The 21,797-nt window shown below is 42.6% G+C and overlaps 1 protein-coding gene and 1 long non-coding RNA gene across 6 annotated transcripts in view; one reads left to right on the forward strand and one right to left on the reverse strand.

The window, feature by feature from the left end:
• Nucleotides 1-21,797, forward strand: part of LOC123970200 (axin-2-like) — a 39,505-nt gene that overhangs the window by 11,359 nt on the left and 6,349 nt on the right. The window contains exons 1-5 of one of the 5 annotated variants that reach the window (XM_046048111.1): nucleotides 10,212-10,437; nucleotides 11,889-12,826; nucleotides 15,312-15,452; nucleotides 18,224-18,326; nucleotides 21,086-21,226. In XM_046048111.1, coding sequence (XP_045904067.1) covers nucleotides 12,000-12,826; nucleotides 15,312-15,452; nucleotides 18,224-18,326; nucleotides 21,086-21,226 — 1,212 coding nt within the window. In that variant the 5' untranslated portion in view covers nucleotides 10,212-10,437; nucleotides 11,889-11,999. Of the gene's footprint in view, nucleotides 1-10,211; nucleotides 10,438-10,813; nucleotides 10,993-11,361; nucleotides 11,603-11,888; nucleotides 12,827-15,311; nucleotides 15,453-18,223; nucleotides 18,327-21,085; nucleotides 21,227-21,797 lie in introns of those variants that run through there. The other 4 variants (XM_046048109.1, XM_046048112.1, XM_046048110.1 and 1 more) reach the window with 4 other exon arrangements.
• Nucleotides 10,029-15,043, reverse strand: LOC123970201. Its single transcript, XR_006824903.1, has 2 exons — nucleotides 14,459-15,043; nucleotides 10,029-10,238 (listed from the first exon to the last, which is right to left on the reverse strand). It is a non-coding gene; the product is annotated as an uncharacterized LOC123970201 (long non-coding RNA).

Genomic DNA, 21,797 nt, shown 5'->3' on the forward strand with positions numbered 1-21,797 from the left:
AATAAATAAATAATAAAACATTTATCAGGGCGTGGTTTGTCGTTCAATAGAAGTGAATTTGAAACAGAGCAGGACTGTGGTAGGACTGAAGTGTAACGTTACCAGACCTTAAGCCTGAAGCTTTGTGGCATGTTTGCACAGAATGCATCATTTTCATGCTCAGCTTTTCTTATGTTGCCACTACTGTCTCATCACAAAGTAATTTATTTAAAGGTTCAGTGAGGAGGATCTATTGACAGAAATGCAATATATTATCCATAACTATGTTTTCAGTGCTGTATACCTTACATAATGAACCGTTATGTTTTTATTATCTTAGAATGAGCCATTTCTATCTACATACATCGCGGATCCTCTTACATGGATGTCGCCATGTTGCGCTGCCATGTTTCTACAGTAGCCCAAACGGATAAAAGTCTCTACAGAGCACGTTTCGTCACTACGATGACTACATACAGAGAAAAAGAATTAACAGAAGTAGCATTAGCAGTATTAGTTGTAGTCACCTGGTTTATTAGAAGAAGAGAAGAGAAATTTGGACAAATGGAAGCCCACAGGTATTATTTAGCACAAGAGCAGATATAGCATGTCAGCCACTGTAGCTTCTCCTGCGTGCTTGGAAGAAGAAGTATACAGAACTTTGATTCATGCAAAATCATGGATTGCATAGACATATTTTGCAAACATGTAATTTGTAAAATGGTGATAACGGTTAGTTTGCTGTCCATGTAGAATGAACTAGATGTCTGCGTTTTATTTACATGTTCTGATCATGTTAATCCAACACATCTTTGTGGTTGCGTGTTGATTCCACATTCCAACTTAAGAGCACATGAATACACACTGAAGTCGAAGAATGGCTTCACAACTCGGGAAATGGGACTATCCGAGGAGCGCGTGAATGCACCATGAGCCACTGGTTGCAATTTGCAGCCCTCACCATTAGAAGACACTAAAACTTAAGACACTGAACCTTTAATGAGGGATGTGTTTCCATGCATCTTTTTTCAGTTTAAGTACCAGTTGCTCATTTAATTTATATTTAAAAGAAGTATGAAGCCATTTGCCAAGATGATCAGCTTTTCCTCCATTTAATTTATTTTACGAATATGAGAGGAGTAGAAAACAGCAGTCTTTTTTTGTTCCTTTGAGTGTGACTGGTTGTCTCCAGGTTGTCACTTCTGCATGTAAGCAAACATTTTTCGAAAGTTGAACCCTTCTCAACTCCCCAAGTCACACTGCTGGACTTTTTATTCTTTGAGCAGTGTATTGTACTAGTATGTTTTTCTAGGTTCAGTTTACAATAAATGAGATGGTATAACCAGTGTTTGATTTAATATTTGTGAACAGGGCATCACAAAAACCGTGCAACAAATACTGCCTTTGTAGATTGCTAAAGGTTTTAATTAATCACCTAAAGTGTGTCAGAGGTCTACAGGAATGTTTGAGGTCATCGATTGTGCTGTTGTTGTATTTAAAGACCCTGACAATCTATTTCATCAAACAGTTTCTTATTGTGAGTAAGGGGTGCTGCTAAGCAGCAACTTCTGGGGCTCAAAAATGAATGAAGCCAACATGAAAGTGCAAAAACTGCAGTTCCTTGAGAGCCATTTGAGGCTGGCTCCAAAAGCGAGTCAATCCACTTAAACCCTCATGTTAAAGCTCATGTAAATGTTAATGGCCAACTTTACAGAAATAAACATGTTTACATCCTGGTGCAAAAAAAACCACGCTCCACCTCTTTGCCCATTTTTGTATTAGCCGGAGTCGGGCACTGCCAAGATGCAGCCAAAGACACCACAATGAGCTTCACAGAAACCTATCTGGGTTACATCATTTAAATCAGAATCTGATGAGAACTGGTGTGTTGTTTGGTCCCTGTCAATCAAATGTGATCAAAACCACCCCCTCACAATACTGAAGAGGAAGTTTTTGATTATTAAACTCTTTACCTAAAGATGTTTTATTAACTTCAATGTTGCATTCTTAGTCATGCATATTTAATGTTATAGAGAAATACTTACAAAGAAATACAAAGTTTTAAGGGCCTTTAAGTTGTATTACTGAATAATGAGTACAGCAGTACAAGGCAATCCAATTGAAAAGTGCAAACGTTGGCATCATATGTTGTCAAATTGAGCAAAATCAACACCTCTTACCAAAGGCTCACCAAAAACTAAACACACAAAAGGCTTCACAAATGTTGCACAAGCTGCTGCTTTGCCTCTTGTACCTGTGTTGTTCCACACCTGTATTTTTGTGTCTATGCCAGTATTTCTCATCCCTTTCTCTGCTGATCTCTTTTACTTGCCTTGTATATAACACGTAAATTGTGATCCTACATTCAGTTTTGTTAAAGCATATGAACAAGAAATAACACATGAATAAAATAATTTTCATTTCTTCTTTGACCCTCTTCCCCTGTCCTTTTTTTCTGTCTTTCACTTTACATTTCTCTTCTCTTTCTCTACACTCTCCCTCCATCTTTTTTCTCTCTGTGGGAATGTTTTCCCTGTCGGTTGTCAGAGCAGTCAGTGAGGTGCATAGCAGCAGTGCTTTGTTGACGTTCCTCTTTGCCTATCTGCTGTGCAGTGTGTTTTGAAACTCACCCTCCCTCTGCACACCTGCTGAGTAGCTGCATGACACTGGGAAACATCCCACAATAGGGTCAAAACACTTTTATCTTAGTTTTAGTTATGGATTTAGAAACTCTCTCAGGAATAAATGAGCAATATGCAGCTGGCCAGAGCTGAGGTTCTGGATGATTGCTCTCATTTGCTGTATCTTTTGCAGGACTTCCTTTATTCACAGTAGGTGGATTTATCGTAACCTCACAGAATTGATTCAAGAACACAATGTATATGTTTATATAAGTGAACAGATATAGGTTACATGCATGCATATATGTAACGTATGTGTGGGTGTGATGTTGAGCACTTGTGTGCACACTATGCAGTAACATATGCATGCACACCCTTTACAGAAACTGTTTTAACCTCATGGCCACTATCTTTGCAGATGCTGTTTGTACAGACACACAAGGCTTGCCAAAAGTGAATGTTTTTCATCATAATCTTAATTTTCTCTTAACCTTGAGGCTTGAGTGTGTCACTATGAAAAAGTAATCTGGATTGCTTTTCAATGTTGTTCTTCTGGCTGTCAGAGTGTGAGGCACAGCCTTAAAAGTGTATGACTCACACTTAAAAATTAAAATTAACTTAAAAATTCAAGCAATCTTGTTGTTGTTTTGTTCCTTGACTATGAATTTGCTGCTAGCAAATTAGTTAACACTAGATTTACTGTACAGACTATACATTAGTAAAACACTGCAAAAACTCACCAACCTTCAGACATGCACATGCTACTTTCATGCACATTAGCCTACACACATGTACTCAAAAGCATCAGGAGACAATGAGAAAGAGTGACAGTATATGTAATGTGTATGACCAAGCATCTTTATGTAAATGAACCATGGTTTGTTTCAAACAATCAATAGGAGGGCTGTTCTCACATCTAATTAATTAGCAGCTGGTGGAGCAGAGTGAGCCACACACATACTGTAGCATTTAGAATAAATAAACACAACCCATATGAGATGATTGGCAGGCATCATCTCATATGCCAAAACATCCAGTTGACAGCTATAATTATTATGGATTTCTATAACAAGCATATTCATTCCCTCTTGTTTCACTGAGGACATTTGCATCTGTATGCATGGTAATCAGAGACATTTCAGAGCTCTGACGCACCTTTTCATGAAGAACTATGCTAAACATTCACACATTCAAAGACTATTGTGCAGCAATACACAAAGTGGAATTTGCCTATTAAACTACAGACTTCAGCTAATGAACTATTTAATTTATTGGAAGAAGTGGGGAATTAATGCCCTGCTCAAGGGCTCAACAGTAGCTGTTGGGGGTTAGAAGAATATAACTCATTCCTATGTTTCATGCTTTATCAGTTATACCTGAACCCTGAACTTAAAAAAAATATATTATTATTATCTAATTATTACTGTTGTGTATATTTGTTGTTAGTGTCATTATTGTTATAATTTGTCAGTCTTAGATCTGGAGTGTAAAGGCTGGATGGGTTGAGGGGGTCTACTATTGAAATTGTTCGGTAGCATCAATACCCTGTTTTGTTAAGATTCTCAAAATTCCAATATAATATGTTCATAAAAAAACACATCACCTCATGATTTATGTCCAATGCCACATTTAGTGCCCTTTATCTGGCCAAAGTGAAGTTTGTGCAGGTTGGATCGGTGGATGGCATGTAGCTGTGGGACGCTGGAGTTTGCATTGTGTCACAGAACTGCAACTGTTCCTTTTTTCAGCCATGAGCACAATCCTTTCCAAACTTTTACTAAGTGTTTAAGTCACCGGACCTTAACCATGACTTATTTGCTATAACCATAGTTTTTCCCTTACCTGAAATATAGAGTACTTTAGTTGCCATGCGTTCACAATAAATGTTAAAATACACTGTTGCTCAACATCATCTGTCATTTTGCAGAAGCATCCAGTAGTAACATTCTTGTCTGGAGATAGGGTTGTATAGCACTACCTCCTTAAGTTCACTGAGACGTCTGACCACTGTCCGTCATAGAAGCTAATTGCGGAATATTTTGGCAATATCAGAGACCAGCCTGTCCTTTTTTTGTACATTTGTACTATTTTAACAGTTGCATTTATAATCCAGAGGCCAACTATTATATTAAAGTTTCAGTCCTCTTTTAAAGCTGACACATACTGCTAATTGGCATTGAGCTTAATCTGCCTGTGTAGCTACCTTTGTAATTGTGGTCTACTTACTTCAAAGTTGGGGTCCCTTTTCATGTGGTGTTTGCATTATTTTGTCCAACCTTTGGTATTTATGCTCCCGTCGACCTCAAATCCTATGATTGCACATTTTGTTGTTGTGCCTTGTGAAAAGCTTTGTGACAAACAGAGGAAAGCAGCTCCAGGCGAGCAGGGCTACATATGGATAGAAAACGGATTTTACAATGACAACAAATCCTGTGTATCAGTTCACACATGTGATGACTTACTTGTCTGCTTAGTGCTAACCACACACTAAACTGTTTGGTTTTTGCCACAGAATATATGATATAATAATATGACACCGTTTGTGGACATAGCAATCAACCACACTTTTCTGTGACTGAAATGACAGAATGTGGATATGTTGATATCACAATGGCTGTCTAAAGATCCTAACAATGGACCATAGTCACATCCGTCTGTTGGTTTTATGTCAATGTTGTCTCTTGCTGTCTTGTCCAGAAGTCAAACTGTTGAACACTAGATCATTCGATCAATAGGGCCATTTAATTTGCCTTATCAGTGCATGGATTTGCTGTCAGGCTGAGCGTTGGCCAGTTAGCCGATGTTAGCTTAAACCAGCGTTGGTCTGTAACAAGTTTTGTTCAGCCTCTAATAGGCCTGACTGTTGCTTCATATCAAGCATTTTTCTACATCATTTGTCTGATGCTCATTAAGGATGCCTAGCTGAGCTCAAAGTGAACACACATTTCTTCCACTTTCACTATCAGAAGGAGAATCACTTGATATGTCGAGCATGATAAATTGAAAAACATAATTAATACACATGAAATTGTTTTAGTGTAATTACTGCAGGAACAATTGACACAGGAGGACAGTGTACATAAGAGTATTTATAGTGTGCTAACTGTTGTCATTACACTATTAGAATATAATTTGTCTTATCAAGCTTTCTGTTGTTTCTTTGCAGTCATGCAGTGAGGTACTGTAATGTGCAGATGGTTGTTTATTTTTCAGCTCTGCGTACTATCTTGCACTGAGGAAATACAAACAGACACACACTCTGTCTGCACATGCTAGCTTGGCAAACATTTGCTCACATCAGATAGGGTTTTGGTTACCACAAAGGTTTGCCAAGCCAAAACGGATTAGGCCAAGCATCAGAGGCATTGTTTCTATACATTATTAAACTTTTAAGCCACCGAAAAACAGGATTGTGAGAAAAAAGAGGGTGAGTGGGAAGAGAAAGTAATTATTCATCCTCAGTGCTCACTTGCACCCCCACACCTTGTTTAGTAAATCCATCACCCATGTTTGAAAAGATGACCATTCAGGTTGTTCTGTTGATTTATTTATTTTTAACCTTGTTGAAAACCATTACCTGATTGTTGTCACTCTTGATTTATTTAGACTTTTCCCAAAGTTGAAATTAAAGTTTATTTTCTCAAATTGGGCCTTTTAAAATGAATGGTCTTAACAAGCCATAACAAGCGGATGAATGGCTGGCTTCTCAAACTTTAAGGGTGTTATGCACCATGTCCAACTTCAAAGCCCGTCTTAACTCCACACTTTAATTGTATCTTCTTCAAGCCTGTCTGCCTGACCGCCATCTGATTCTGCTGACAACTGCACTCCTCTCCCTTCTTCTTGCTCATCCTTCTATCTCTCCGTTCCTCCCTTTCCGTCTTTCTCCATCTGTCATAACAGATACCCCCCCTTCTTATTCTTTCCTTTAGCTCTTCTAGTCACTCCGCTACAAGTGTCAACTCAGGCACGAGCCCTAAATTACTTTTTTGGATGAGTGTTGACATCTACCACTCATCCTTCAGCTCATGCAAACAGAATGATGCTATTTGCCACTCTGTTCCTCTCTCTCTCTCCTACTCTATTTATTTCTCTAACCCCCCCCATTTCTCTCTGAGCCTACAAACAGACATTCACGCTTCTCTCCATATGGGCTTTAATTTGCCATTGTCCCCCAAGATATTCCTCGCTCAGGCTTGAGATAAAGGGATAATCACTTCAAAGGGAAGCTAGGGGGGAGACTGCCCCCTCCCTCCCAGCTGAAAGGACAAGTGGACAATACGCTAATTGAGAGGGGGAACTGATCACAGGATCTGTTCAAAGGGACGCCTGGCCACGCCCCCTCCTCCCTCCGACGCACTTAATTTTATTAGTGTTTATGGTGATGCTTCAGCCAAAATTATCACTCAAACCCACCACAGCCTTTGAACTCCCAAATATTGGGTTATTTGCAATTAGCCACCCTCTCCTCTGTTTTTCTCTGCTATTTTAGCACAAGTATACAATTTGAGCGGAGGGAAGGGTGATAAAATGTGCTGTACAGAATTTATTGTTCACATTGTGGGAACATATACTGTGGGCTGCAATATGATGCAAATCCAGAAGTTCTTAGGAAAAAGCGACAAAAAGGGGAGAACACAGGCCTCCTGTTTGACTGATGCAACTAATGATACACCATCAAAGACTTCTGCAGTACAGTACTAACAGAAAGAAAGAAAGAAAACAAACCGTTCCTACACACTACTATAATTAAAGTCCTCTGTCTGTTTCCATAAATCCTGATGCGACACCTGTACTGACAGCAGTGAAATGCATACTTTCTCCGTGCCTTTAATGCAGGCTCTAATTAAAGAGTAGCTTCATTTGCAACCTGTGGTGCTATACCAGATGCCTTTAATTTCTTCTCAACCACGAGCTCTCAATTAGCCTCCAGGTCACCCTGTTTTATTGGGGCTTCATAGCATGTCAGTGGCAGCACTCTCGTCCTGTATTGTGCTTTTAAAGCGTTTGGATCTTCCTGTGAAATGGTTAGGGCCTCAACAAAGGGGTCAGGGCAGGGTCAACATCAAAAAGAGGCTTCTTGTGGCTACTTTACAGCACCCTCTCTCTTTTGTCACTGCTAAACACAAGAATGGGCATTCAAGGGTCAACAGGTGTGGTCTCATTGGTTTAGCGTCTCGTGACACTTCTCAAATTAATTCAAAAAGACAGCAGCTTGTATTTTTGGCTGCATCTATGGCGATCGCGGCAGTTCTGTTTGTCGAAATGCATGAAAAAAACACATCCTGAATGGCGGAATAGCCTGAACTTTACATGTCATTAAAAGCAGACTGAGCAAAGCATGGATGAAGCTTCTTGTCTGTCAGCAAAAATTAAACTGTCTGTGGACTTTTTTTCTTTTGCAGTGACATGTGCAGCCTAATTTAATTTGAGTGAAGATTTCATCTTATCCCCAATGTGAAGTATCCCACTTTCAAGATTGTCCTGCACTTCAAAAATTACATTTTATAACCCCTCTATATCTCCACTCTTATTTCAAAGCAGGCTTTAAAGAACTTTGCGCGTCGATAACACTATAGCTACACATTTCATGGCTTTAATTTGGGCCTAGCTGAACTGCAGAGTGCCCCTTGATCGTCACGGTGCCAACCCTGCTGACACATTTTGTTATTTCGTGTTCCATCTCGCAGACAGCGGGCACTTCCCATCGCGGAGTGTTGGAAGCTTTTTGTGCATTTTGGGTGCTGGACTGTTTGGATTTGTGGCAGCAATGTTTGTTTTACAGAGCCCTCCAGTATAAACAGTGGCTATGAATGACCTCTTCATATTCACACTGTCACACACACATGCACACAAACAGAGACAGACAGGCAGAGAAAGAGACTGTACTGTCTGCTATCACGCAGCTTTGTGATAACACCTTGCAGTAAAAATGTCTTAAAAGATTACATTTGAAATAAGCTGGACTCAATCATCAGACAAGCTCACAGCACGCAGGAAGTGGCTGGCAGGATGTCAATGTAATCAACTGGACTACTCTGCTTTACCAAGAAATCAAGAAACGCTTGCTATTGCGCACATTTGTAAGAAAGCTGGGTTATGTTAAAATTACCCCAAAGCATATGTCAGAAGTAAAATGTACAAGTTGGAAATATGTATCCAGTGTGGCTGCAGGATGCAGTGAGAAAATATTGTGCATCTAAATTGAAAATAATATGGTTCTATGGTTCCTGAATATTCTTACTCAGCAATCAACAGTGCCAATCCATGCTGGATCCAGACTGGATGACATTACATGTCAGCCTAAACCATGTGGCCGAGTGTAAAGATTTGGACAAACGGACAAAGATACTGACATCCACATGGGAACTGCTACACAGCATGCTTATTTATCTATGTATAACTCAACATGAATTAATCACCACTTGGGGACCTCAGAGAAGTTGGATTTCATTAGTTTCCTTGTCCTGTACCATCATGAGAGTTTTGTGAATTTGAATCATCTGACTTATATAATTATATTCTCCTTTAAAGTTGATTTCCAACATCAAAGGGACAATATAGCCTTTGAAGTACCATGGGATTGGATCACTGTCTAACCCACTCTTTAAGATTCTGTCACAATGACATTAGGGAAGTCATGTGAATTAAAAGACTAGAGAACAGCTCTTGCCTTTGCTCTCTGTCCAATTTCAATCAAAATGTCATGCTGTGCCATTTTCCTTGAATGTGGAACTGGCAAGTGTGTTAGGTTGACATCTTTGTGGTTAAAAGCCTGTGACTAATATGTAAATTATTTGACAGTTACACTCTATAGGATTATCAAATCAAGGTTATAACTTGTTTTAAATCATTGTGGAATATATATATATATATATATATATATATATATATATATATATTTAAAATGAACCACAGAACTCCCCTCAATCCCCTTACTCTAGTGACTCTGTAATTATAAGGGATATTACTATAATTACATGAGGACAATGCACCTAACTGCCTATACAATAACCAATATAGAAATAATGAAGCTATATCTGGCTGTACAACACCACCATTAACTGGAAAAGGATTGAAATGTAAACCCTATCGTAATGGCTTCTCCTCAGTTAGGTGAACAGAGTAAACTCACTTGAGGCCAAAGGCAACAAAAGTGTCGCTTTTGTTTGCTTTGTGTTTCTGTAGAAACTTTGTGTAGTAACAGACGGACTGTAAGAGTAATGCTATTGGCGCGGTAGATCACTTACTTCTGACGCTCCAAAGCCTCGGGGACTTGGCTCTAGATTGTCTCTCTTTGATAAGGTCCTGGAAAACATGTAAATCCTTTCCAGGTCTAGAAAAGTTTATTAAACGTTAATGAGCGTCTAAACGCACTAGTTTGCCAACACGAACGTATTGAACTGAAGATATGAGGACATTTGCAGCTGCTTCTATTGTTTTATCTTTATTCTAGTTCATTTTATTTTGTTTTATGTCATTGGTTGGAGAAACGCTGAGACGCTGTGTTTTTATGTACCTTCCGGGACCATGCCAGCGGTTCTTTACTTTGAAGTCCGCAGTTAAACCTTCAGCCCAGTCGGTTTAGACACAGCCCGGAGGATTTCTGCCGCCTGCTATGACTCCTTGAAACAGTACCTGGGCAGAAAAGTAAGGCAAAACAAAAGTGAGGCAAAAACGCTTCTCTCGTTTATTTGCGGCTGCATTAAAACTATCCAATGAGAATTTACATTACAGGACAGGGAACGTCGCCGGAGCAGATATAGACACAGCCTGTTGTTGGACTACTTTACTTTCACGTTTTCAAAAAAAGGCAGGCTACTCGGGTACATGGATGGTAAGTTGTAGGAAAGCTGTTCCACAGGCCCCCTCTCTTGGCCGCTTTGATGTGCTGCTGCTGAGCTTTGAAGTTTAGAAATGCGGGCTATGTTTCTTGTTTGTGGGCGAGAAATACGGTGAGATAGATAAGAAGCTTATGTGTGTGTGTGTGTGTGTGTGTGTGTGTGCGCGCGCGTGTAGCCCAGATAAAAACCGAATATTTGTCGGGTGGTAACGTCTTCTAGCTGGGAAAAAAGTGGGATGTATTCTTCAATCAGAGCCCCCCCTCCACCTCCTCTTTTACCTCCTCCAGATTTTGACACCCCCAGTGATCTACATAGGGACTGAGCCTGCCTACTCTGAGGTCAGTTGTTGAATGGGACAGGGTACAGCAAACTACAGCAATTGTTTTGCAGCGAGGTATAACACATGTGGCACGGCACAGGCTTTAAATAGTCCGTCGTCGCCTTTTCTGCTGGATTACTGTTTGGAGAGTTTTGGACTGTATTAGACTCCACTCTAAAGGGAGTAATTCATCAACTTTTAACGATCCGAGCGGATCTACTCTGCGATGGTATGTTGTTTTAGTACATTTGTTCAGTCTTACATTGGATTTTAGAATCGGTTACATTATGCTGTGGATTTACACAGCCTGTTGAGACCGTATGAATAATTGTGTATCGATTGTAACAGCCAACCACACAGTTTAAATGTGGTTTTATCTGCGTATCGTTTAAGGTAATAAGTTAGATTTGGCGCTGAGGCTCCGATTAAAAACACTCAGCTTCTGAATGAGGTTTTACTCCAAATATATCAAGTCTTTCTGGCGTGTTGGTAGTTCAGACACGTTGCCGGGGCTGTGGCTCTAATAATGTGCTGTAATAGCCTTCTTGGGCAGACATTAAGGCGATTGATCGCTTACATTTACGCATGAGCGACTGCCTTTTCCCGCGGGGCTTTTTACCCCTCGTAGGCTACATTACAACGTTTAAGGTCATTGTGGTGCAGATTAGATGCATTTCCACTCGTCTGTACATTTCTGGGACGGTGAGGACAAGTGTGAGCTCCGAGTGGGAACGAGTCTGTGTGTGTGATGCAGACAGGGGTAGGGTACGCTCGTCCGAAACAGATTGGGAATTAATTGGAGTTGAAGCCTGTGACATGGACTCGTTAGGAAAACACGTGTAAGCCACAGTTGTGAAAATGCGGTTTTGGTTAAGAGTGAGGCTTTGTGAGATGATTATTCTTGTAAAATGTTTTTGATGTGACAGATGAAGGCACGTTGGGAATGTAGGTTGCAGTTGATCTCTCATTTAGATTATAAATAGATAAATGGAACGAAACAAAGCCTTTCATATTTACTTTCTCTGTGAACCCGGTGAGGCTTTTTGAAAGGGACTGTTTACTTGATGTCTTTCTTTGAAGTTCAGCAGGATCTGGCTTTGATTAGATCAATACTTTGTGTTTCAGAGTGAAGAGGAGCTGAGAAGCTCCCCCGCTGCTTTTAGAGAGTGAGGAGGATTAGGCAGGAGCTCAGTGGAGGCACGACGGCACTCTCACGCGGCAACCGGAGCTGGAGCCATGAGCAGGGCGCTTACGGAGCACATCAGCAGTAGCTTCCGAGAAGATGCTCCTCGTCCTCCGGTACCGGGGGAGGAGGGAGAGGCGTCATGCTACAACGCCAGCAGATCTGCCAAAATGAGAGCCCTGAGCAAGGTTAAAGATACCGTCGCCGCGCCTCCCGGCTCCACACCGCGGAGGAACGAGGATGGTCTCGGGGAGCCAGAGGGCAGCGCGTCCCCGGACTCGCCCCTAGTCCGGTGGACAAAGTCTCTGCATTTTCTCCTGGGCGACCAAGACGGCGCTCACCTCTTCAGGACCTTTTTGGAGCGTGAGAATTGCGTGGACACTTTGGACTTTTGGTTCGCCTGCAACGGCTTCAGGCAAATGGACTTAAAGGATACCAAAACGTTGCGAGTTGCCAAAGTTATTTTTAAGCGGTACATCGAGAACAACAGCATTGTCGCCAAGCAGCTGAAACCCGCCACCAAGACCTTCATACGGGATAGTATTAAGAAACAACAAATAGACTCTGCCATGTTTGACCAGGCACAGACGGAAATTCAGTCCAACATGGAAGAGAATGCATACCAGATGTTTTTGACCTCTGACATATACCTCGAATACGTGCGCACCGGCTGCGAGAACGCGTCGTACATGAACCACGGCGGTCTCGGCAGCCTCAAGCTGATGTGCGGATACCTTCCACCTCTCATGGAGGAAGAGGAGTGGAGTTGTAATGACATGAAGGCAAAAACGTTAGGGTCTGTGGTTGGACTGTCTGCGAAAACCCTGAGGGCTACTGCTACCATCCGGACAGCAGCTGAAGTGCTGGAGAATAGTTGCAGGTAAGAGCGCTCTCACCCAGAGCATGCATGTTTGTGTTATTACATCTTAGTGCGTGTTGATGTTTTTAGTATTGCTTGTTCTCCCCGTGATCATCATTCCTTCATTAGTTAAACCACAGTGAATATGTAGCAGTTGGCAGTTATTTCACAAATGCCTAAGAGAGAGATAAAGGCACTTGATCAAAGGGTCTCAGAGGAACATGTCTGTATATTTGTGCCCTCCTGCCTTGCAGTTAGTCAAGGGGTTGGAGGGGTGGGGTGGGTACAAAACATCAATGGATCTGAGCCTTCCTTTTAAGTAAATGGTGTCTTGCAGGCAGCCCTCTGCTGGCTTGCTCAAGTTTCCTGTGCTTTGAAACCCTTCCTCCGGTTCAGGCACAAATTCAGACACCAAGCCTTATGACTGTTACAGCTGCATGAAACAGTGCTGTTGTAAAGTTATGCTGTATTTTCTCTTTTTTTCTACTCACTAAGCCATATAGTTATTGTATTGACAAAATCTCCCTAACCCAAACAAATGCTAATACAGAGTTAAAAGAATGTGTGCAGTCAATCATGTGCCAAATGGGGATATTGTTCTCTTGGTCAGAGATGAAAGCAGAACTCTTAGTGGAAAACATTTGAGCTTTTATCTTAAGAGCTCATCCCACACATTGTCCAACAGCTGAAATCTTTTCAAGCCAGGAACATTTTCAAAAACTGGATTTTATGCATGAGTCTGCATCAAAGGGAATTTAAAAAGTTTTTCACTCACTACTTTGTCCTCACATCTGGATGAAATTGTTACTTCGAGGTTTGACAATATCTTGATACTTTGGTTTGGCAGGGAAAGGTGCAATTTATAGATGATCCATGCTTTCCCTGTCAAGTTAACTAAATGTAAATGAGACTAGAAATTGTCTCCGGCTTAAAATTTAACAGTGTAATAACTAATTGATCAAGTCTAATAACTCATCTTAAACACTCCCTTGAGGATTTTATCCTTCATGTTAGCACATGTCAGATAACATCACAGTGCAGTTACTCGTTTCCTTGAAAGTGGCCATGTTGAGTTATGAACCAATAGGCACACGGTTTGTTGACATGTGGGCAACTCCTGGTTTCCTGGTGTGATCCCCTGCATTCTTGTTTTTCACTAAAAAGAAAAGCGGGAGGGAAATAGCCCCCTCTTTCTCTCTTCCGTCACCCGCACTCTCCCCTCTTCCCCCTGCCCCTCACCATCTCTTTAGGTCAACCAATTTCCATCTCAAACATGTGGAACTAATTTTGCCACTGCACGGATTCCTCCCCCCCCCCCTGTTTTGAGAAACCTCCAATACTCAAACTCCAAAGTGATAGAAAAACACAACAACAAAACATCCTCAGCTCAGTTCCGCAGCTTCAACCACCAATCCCACTTTGCCATGGATTGTGTGTGTGTCTCAGTGTTTTCCTTCCTCTTTCTTTTCTATCCAGCACTTTTATCTCCCCTATTTGAAAAAAAAATCTGCCTGACAGAGACTAAGCAAGCTTTGGAGAGAGACAGGGAAAGACAAGAGGAGGGGAAGGGGGAAAGACAGGAAGTGGGGATCATGAAAGAAAGAAAAGAGATGGAGAAAGAGGGGGTGCAGAGAGCCCAGCTGTGCTAAATACCTGACTCTTTGCGCGGACCCTCCAAAGGTCAGGTTTGTGCTTGGGGCCTACGGCTTTAGTCATGCTGGGGTTCTCCTCTCAGCACTCCCGGCAGAAGGCATTCTCATAAAGAAAGGGGCCCTCCTTCCCCCTTTCCATCTCTCCCTCTCCCTCCCTCTTTAAAGCTCAAGTTCCCCCTTCCTCTTCATCCCTCCCTCTTCCTTGTCCACCCCCTTCACTACTGAAACAGGAATGCAACACAGCAGGAGAGAGTAGAAAGACAGAGAAAGACTTTAGAAAGAAAGCAGGGGAGAGTGGGTAAAGGAGGGGCCCCAGACTGGGTGATAGAGAGAGGGAGAGATAGAAGTGGGAGAGCAAAGAGGGGAAAACACTCCAAGGAAAGAGAGAGTGCAGTTTCTGAGTGAAAAAGTAGAGGAGTATGGGCCTGGCCCAAACATAAGGGTGGAGGGATAGTAAAAGAGAGAAAAAGATGGGAAATGCTGTTGTTCATTCACACAGCTCACGTCACCCACTCCAGCCATCACCCATCAAACACAACCCCTGTATACTAGGGAGGAAGGACAGGAAAAAGAGAGTAAAAGAAAAAGAGAACTCATTCCTTCATCGCTAATACTGATGTCACATTCTTCGGAACCCAAAGTGACTCTAATCACAGAAATCTGCAGAGAATGTCAAAAAACAAACTCCAAGCTGTCACGTTTGCTTTTAAAATCTGATAAAATAAACAACAGGAAACACGGAGCAAATAAACTTTACCCAACTGTGTCGCATTCTCCACTGTCTTCACTTCACACCACAATCTCGAAAGACATCCCATTAGAACTTAGCAAATGTTTTCCTGGGTCTTTCGCAGGTCCCACCGTCGAGGAGACCCTGCCAGCCCCTACTTTGTCAACTCCGGCTACATTTTTGCCCCTGCCACCAGTGCCAACGACAGTGAGATCTCCAGTGATGCCATGACAGATGATTCTATGTCCATGACGGACAGTAGCGTGTAAGTGTCTTCAGTTCTTGCTGAAATCAAAAGTTGGTCTGTCATTTTTATTTCAGCGCAGCTTGCTCTTGAGATAATGTTGCAACTTCAAAACGCTCATTTCCATTTAATTGACCCTGGCCACAGCTCTGTGGATTTATTGTTTCCCTAGTATCTACATGTGCCTGGTCCAGAGTTCAGTCAACACCTTTCCAGGAAAAAGTCTCGGGGTGTGAAGAAAAATATTTAGCCTTGTAGTTCAACAGACTCAGCTTTTCTTGGGGCCAGGGGACTGCACTGTTGCGAAATAATGGTCCGTAATGCATTTTAATTATCCTCTATGATTGACTCCAGGTAATTCTATTAATGTGTAGTTGTTACTGTGGCCTCCAGGGAGATAACTCTGGGAAAGTCATTATGTCTGAAGACCTTTTGAAGTTTATTCTGATGCGTTACAGGCTGGAGAGAGGAGGGGGGGGAATGAGGACGTCTTGATGTGGGTGGGGGCGTTGCCTCATTTTCCTCAAAGTTGAAATGTATCCATCCCACCCACCCTTCTGCCACAACAGACTTGTTTTTTTCATATTATCTAATCGCTTTTTCCCTTTGAAGAGCTGGAGGAGAGGGGGAGGGAAATGGCCATTCGGGCCTCAAGACAAACTCATTGAAAAATGTTGGCACCAAATGAAAGGAGGCTTACTCACATGGTGGGTCGGTTTCCTGCCACTGGCCTCTGCGGCGTGCTGAGATCATGTGTCTGTGAGGCTTTCACAGGGGTTACTCATTTCTAGACCTTGGGACGAGGCATGAGGAACTCCCCCTGGCCAGACTAGGGCACCCCCTAAAAAAATCACCTCCACCCACCCAACCATCCACAGCTCCTTTCCTCCACCCTCCAGAGCCAATAGCAGGAGTGGATAGGCTCGAAGTGCAGGGGAGTGAGAAAATAAAGTGCATGGAGCATAAAGGGCTTAACTGAATCGCTTTCAGCCTATTGTTAGGTGAGGGGAGCTTAGGGGGATAAGAGGGTGGCTGGCTGCTTTGAAAATGACTTGCACAACTGAATAGGAGATCCCCATAAAGTAAGGGCCCATGAAACCATGAAAGAGTCCACCACTGTTTTCTCTTCCCCAACCTGGACAAAGCACCCAGCCGTCACATGGTTCTCCAGGGTGGGAACAGTTTGGATTAATAAAAACATAGTGATAGGGAAGTTGGCGAGCTTTATGTGGGAAAGATGTTTTGCCACTAAGTTCGGGGTTCTTTTTAGCGCACAAGTTGCTCTGGGCTGTTGAGTTTTACTTTTGAAGAGTTTCCTGTGTTTCTTCCTGTGCCTTGAGGGATGATGGCTTGTAGTCTCAAGGGTACAGTTTGTGAAGCATTGATTTTGGTAGTAGACCCCACTTACAAGATGCTTGCTGCAACACGGGTGAAATTGTCAGCTTGGCTCAATTGTCAGATTTTTCTTGACAATGTCACTCTGAAATGTGACTTAAAGAACTTGTTCAGAAGAATAAAGAAAAAAAAATTAATTGTTGAACAGCGTCATGTGTCAAAGTCATATTCTTTAAGTAGTTCTCACCAAGGTCTTTAACACGGCAATCTCTCCTGTCCGTGTCCGCAGCGCTCCTCTCTCTCCACCCCTAACTGATTTTAATAAAAAAAACTCAGCTTCCTTCTCTCTCATTCGAGGAGACAATTTGATTAGTGTGTCCTTTTACAGTGGTTAAAAGGCACACTGCAAATTTGAATCTCATTTTGCAGATAAAGAACAAGAAGAAGAGGATTTGGGAAGGGGTGGAAGAAAGGGTGGGGGGATTTTTTTCTCTTTTTGCTTATATCTTATTTATGGATTTACTTGGACGCTGGGGAATGCTGCTGCACCAACTTCAAACATTACCTTATCTTACAAACCAGCCTTTTGATGTTGCTGAGATCAGAGGCTCACAGCACAGCGCTTGCCAAACGAAGATGGCAGCGGGTGCATATGTGCATGAGTGTGAGATTTCAAAGAGGCAGCAGAAAAAGTAGCGTTTGGGCTAGGTCAGACACTTCTGAGCAGCCAAAACGGCCAAGATAATTGGCCCAGCTTAAGTGGCAGCTGACTGGAAAAGCTAGCAGACACAGAATGAAAAATGGAGAATACGATTCCCAGAATAAATGCTTAATTGTCCAGAGACTACTGGTATTTCTAGCTAAATCTCTATTTTCATATTAATATATCAGAGCTACAAAGCCAGCAGCACTTAAGGAGAATTTGCTAGCCTGCTTTAGCCTGTTGAAGTTTCCATGTCCGACCAGCTACTGAGGTTAGCGCTAATTCTTCTGCTTTTTAAACAACCACTGTAAAAGTTGACATGGACTGATGTAATCTTATCAGTGGGGCTCTTCTTTTGAAGCCCACAGTGAGATGTTTAGCATATCTCTCCCATTGTCCTGGTGTGTTTTGTTATGTGTGTTTTTGTTGCCTTGGCTTCAAGGGCTCTCCGGCCTTTTGATTTAGCTGTAATGTGCCTTGTGGGTGGTTACTGGGTGGTGTTGTGTCGATCACTTCAATGATGAACTGCCTCCTAAGGGCTCTTTCTTCACAAAGATTGGCTAATGGCGCTAACGCACCAACAGTTGTGAGGAGGTATTGTAACCTTCGTGATGAGAAGCAGTAAATTGTCAAAATCACACCCACTGGATAGTTGGTTATAACAGATCAAATCAATTGGAAATAAGGGCCATTTAAGTGGTCTCTGACTCTCCTTTTTACCAAATGTAAACAAGTAATGTCTTTATTTTTGCAGAGATGGAATCCCTCCATACAAGCTGGGCACCAAGAAGCAGCTCCAGCGAGAGATGCATCGCAGTGTCAAGATCAATGGCCAGATAACACTACCCCACTTTCCTGTAAGTCCTACTTCCTTAAGTTCTACTTCCTTTCTCAGTGTTTCCTTTTTTTGTAATCTGCTAAACTCAAACTTTTACACGCTGACAGACAGCTGGGTCCTGATTCCCTCGAGGAGTTGCTCTTTATTTTATTTTTTCAGAGCTCATGTTGTGACAGAATACTATATTTCATTCCCTCGCTCGTTTTCATATAAAAGTCGGGGTAAATAAAAGGCAGGATTTGCATACCACTTCACTTCTTCTTCGGCTGTTTCAAGCCCCCCTTCTTCCCCCAACCCAGTAGCTTCTGTAGGGCTGTAAATATAAAATCAAGAATAGCGTTAGTTCAGGCAGGCAACGAAGTCAAGCTCCACTCATTCCAGCATATCAGGTGATAGCAGCCATCGTCAGCAGCACATCAGCCCACAGCTCATCTGATTCCTCTCTTAACATTTATTGGCAAATTCCAGACAAGGCGCCTATTTAAGCTGCTGTAGCCTACCTCCCTGTCCTCACTGCTTCCTACGCAAAGCTCATAACCCACCGCCACCCCAACTCCACCTTTCAGGCTGTATCTGATAGGGATGCACAATAAATATCGATCCACTAAGTATTGGCCGATCGGGCATATCTCATTATCAGAAGCATATTGGGGAATGAATTTGGCCGAATAGAATAAAACTTGCTAACATGCGCCGCCACACTGTCGCGCTCTGGGCGTCATGTCGCTGTGTGCGGATAGAGCGACACAGACGCAGTTTAAGGCAGCTATCTTCTGTCCTCCTTCCCTCTGTCCCTGCGTGTTTCACTCTACTCCACAACCATGTGCAGTTTGAAGGTACATGGCAATCTCAGCTACAGACAGCTTTCATTTAGCTCGTTGTACATCTAGCTTTGCCAAGCTAGCGTTAGCTCAGTGTGCTTTTAATAACATAGAGGATGAGGGACGTGGACAGAGAGGATCAATTAACCCCGTCTACATGTTATGCTCGTTAATGGATGTATCAACAAAGTTAGGTTTGTTGCACATACGGCAGTAGCTTAGAGTTACCTTCACTTCATCGTGTCCTCGACCTATCTCTGCGTTTGCCACTGTTTGTGCGTGTGAGCCCACGTGTGTTCGTGAGAGGAGCAGAGGCTGTATCCTGATAAACAATATCAGTCTTTGATGAAAGTTGTCCTGACTGAGCTTGTGTTGTCATCTTTATATTCTATCTCAGTAACTGTAGAATGTCTCAAATCGTCACAGCTTAATATGTGTTATGCATCAATGATAGCTGTGATTATAGCATGGATAATAGACATCCCAACAGTGTTAAAGGTAATGATTAAATTCAAAATTAAGGTTACTCTTTGAAGTGGTTACCAAAACTACAGTTTACATCCCAGTAGATGAATAGGAGGCACATCGCTATTCAATTCCCCTTTCCACTACTCCCACCCTAATATCAGTTCCCATTAGTATTTGGGTCATACATGTATGTGCTTTGGATTCAAGATTTTGTTGACCTGCTGAAGTTGTTGTAGGAAGGTTGAAGGAAGTGGGTCAGAACAGATTGACACAGGTTAGGAGGTGAGTCTGTTTGAGGCAAGAAAAGAAATAATAGATGTGAAATTCTTTTGTCTTCATATCCAAACACAGGTATGTGTATGTGGAAGAGTTGTGTGTGTGAGTGAGTGTGTTTGTGCATGCATGCATTTGACAGTGTTCTGTTCCCCCTTTTTTCTCTCTTCCTCTGTCTTTTCTCTCTCTCAATCTCTCTCTTTTCCTTTCCCACTTGCACTCCTTTAATGTCTCCCTCCTGATTTGGAGATGGCTCTGTCTCCCATGATGCACCAGCCCCAGGCAGCGGGGGCCCCGTGCAGGGCTGGCGCTCCTTTGCCAGCAGCTCTGCTTTCCTTTCTTCTTCCTCCCTTCATCGTGTCTACAAAGAGATGAGAGGAACAACAAAAAAAGAGTCAAAATCAAGAAAGCCAGTGTGCCAAATAACAAAAAAGTAAGAAAGGGAGAGAGAGAAGCCGGCGCATATAGTTAAAGAAAAAGGAGGATAATGTGACTAGAGTACCTCTGAGCTGCCCTGCATGCAGCCGGGAAATAAATTACTACTTCCCCTCAGATCTTCCCAGTATTTGACTCCTCTATCCTCTCCCTCCCTCTTTTCCCTCCTTCTCTGTCTTGCTCTCTCTCTGCCACCATTGCCACTTCACTAACGCACATCTCAATCCTCTTCCTCCTTTTTCATGCTGTTAATTTTGTCCCCCTCTCCCTTTTTTCTTCCCCTCTCCTCTCCTCACTCTCTTCTCTGTCGATATCTGGCTTTTATTCGGAGATTTAAAGCTGCGTGTCCCTCCCACCCCTAGTGTGCGTTTGATGTTTGACAAGGGCCCTTTGAAGTGTGCTGACTTCAGAGGCTGCCTAGCTGATGGCTTGGTCGGGCTACAGAGGGTGCAGGCAGGGGGCCTCCCCTCCGAGCGAGACCAACTGCTACCCCGCCATCGCTACCCCCTTCTCTCCCCCTCGCCCAGCAGCCTGGCACTGCCAAGGGCACTGGGCATGAGAAGATCTGAGGAGGGATGGGCGGCGGAGAAGGTTCAGGTTAGCTCGAGGGCAAGGGCATCTGGATTAGGCCTTTTGGAATAGTAGCAGGCTTTTTGGAACAAGATAGGATTAGGGCAAGGGCAGTGGATTAATGCAACATATTGCATCCATCCGAAACACTACACAGTTACACTTGCACACACATTGAAGTGTCCTTCCCCCTGTGTTGTTTATCCTGCAGAGGACACACCGGCTGCCTAAGGAGATGACCCCTGTTGAGCCCTCAGCCTTTGCTGCCCAACTCATCGCCCGGCTGGAGAAGCTGAAACGAGAGCAGGATACAATGAGCTCATTGGAGGAGAGGCTGCAGCAGATCCAGGAGGTACAGACGCACAGAAACCTGTTCCTACTATTCCACCAACATCTTGCATGACCGCCACTTGAAATTCTAACTTGTATCACATTAACTCGGTATTGCTATACAAAAGCCTTTATGCCAGTTTTAGCATGTCGAAGAACAGGGAAAAGACCAAGGGATTTGAAAGTATGTCTTGGTTTAGCTACTACTTTTCCTCTTTGTCCGCCACTACTTCCAATATGGAGGAACTTTCAGACTTATGTTTCTAGGCACACTTGAAGTTTCTTCAAATAGTTAGCACTTAGCTACTCTCCAGTGGCACGTTTGCTGAATATGTGTAGTGCCAGTCTCTTTGTGAAGCACAGGCACACTCTGCATTATAGATGAAGTGCACCCAAAGCCTGTTAGCGAAGATAACAGTGTGGCAAAAAGGAAACTCAAATCAAGTTATCCAGGCGTTTGCTCTCACTGACTACAGAGGATGATAGATATAAGTTGGTGTAAGTTGAGACATGAATTCCTCTGCTCGCTGCCTTTCCACGTGACTGTGTGAATGTTTTTTCAATTGCCGTATGTTGTTTTTCTTTGTCTGTCC

This window comes from Micropterus dolomieu, linkage group LG04 (genome assembly GCF_021292245.1).
Source record: "Micropterus dolomieu isolate WLL.071019.BEF.003 ecotype Adirondacks linkage group LG04, ASM2129224v1, whole genome shotgun sequence".
Classification (NCBI taxonomy): Eukaryota; Metazoa; Chordata; class Actinopteri; order Centrarchiformes; family Centrarchidae; genus Micropterus; species Micropterus dolomieu.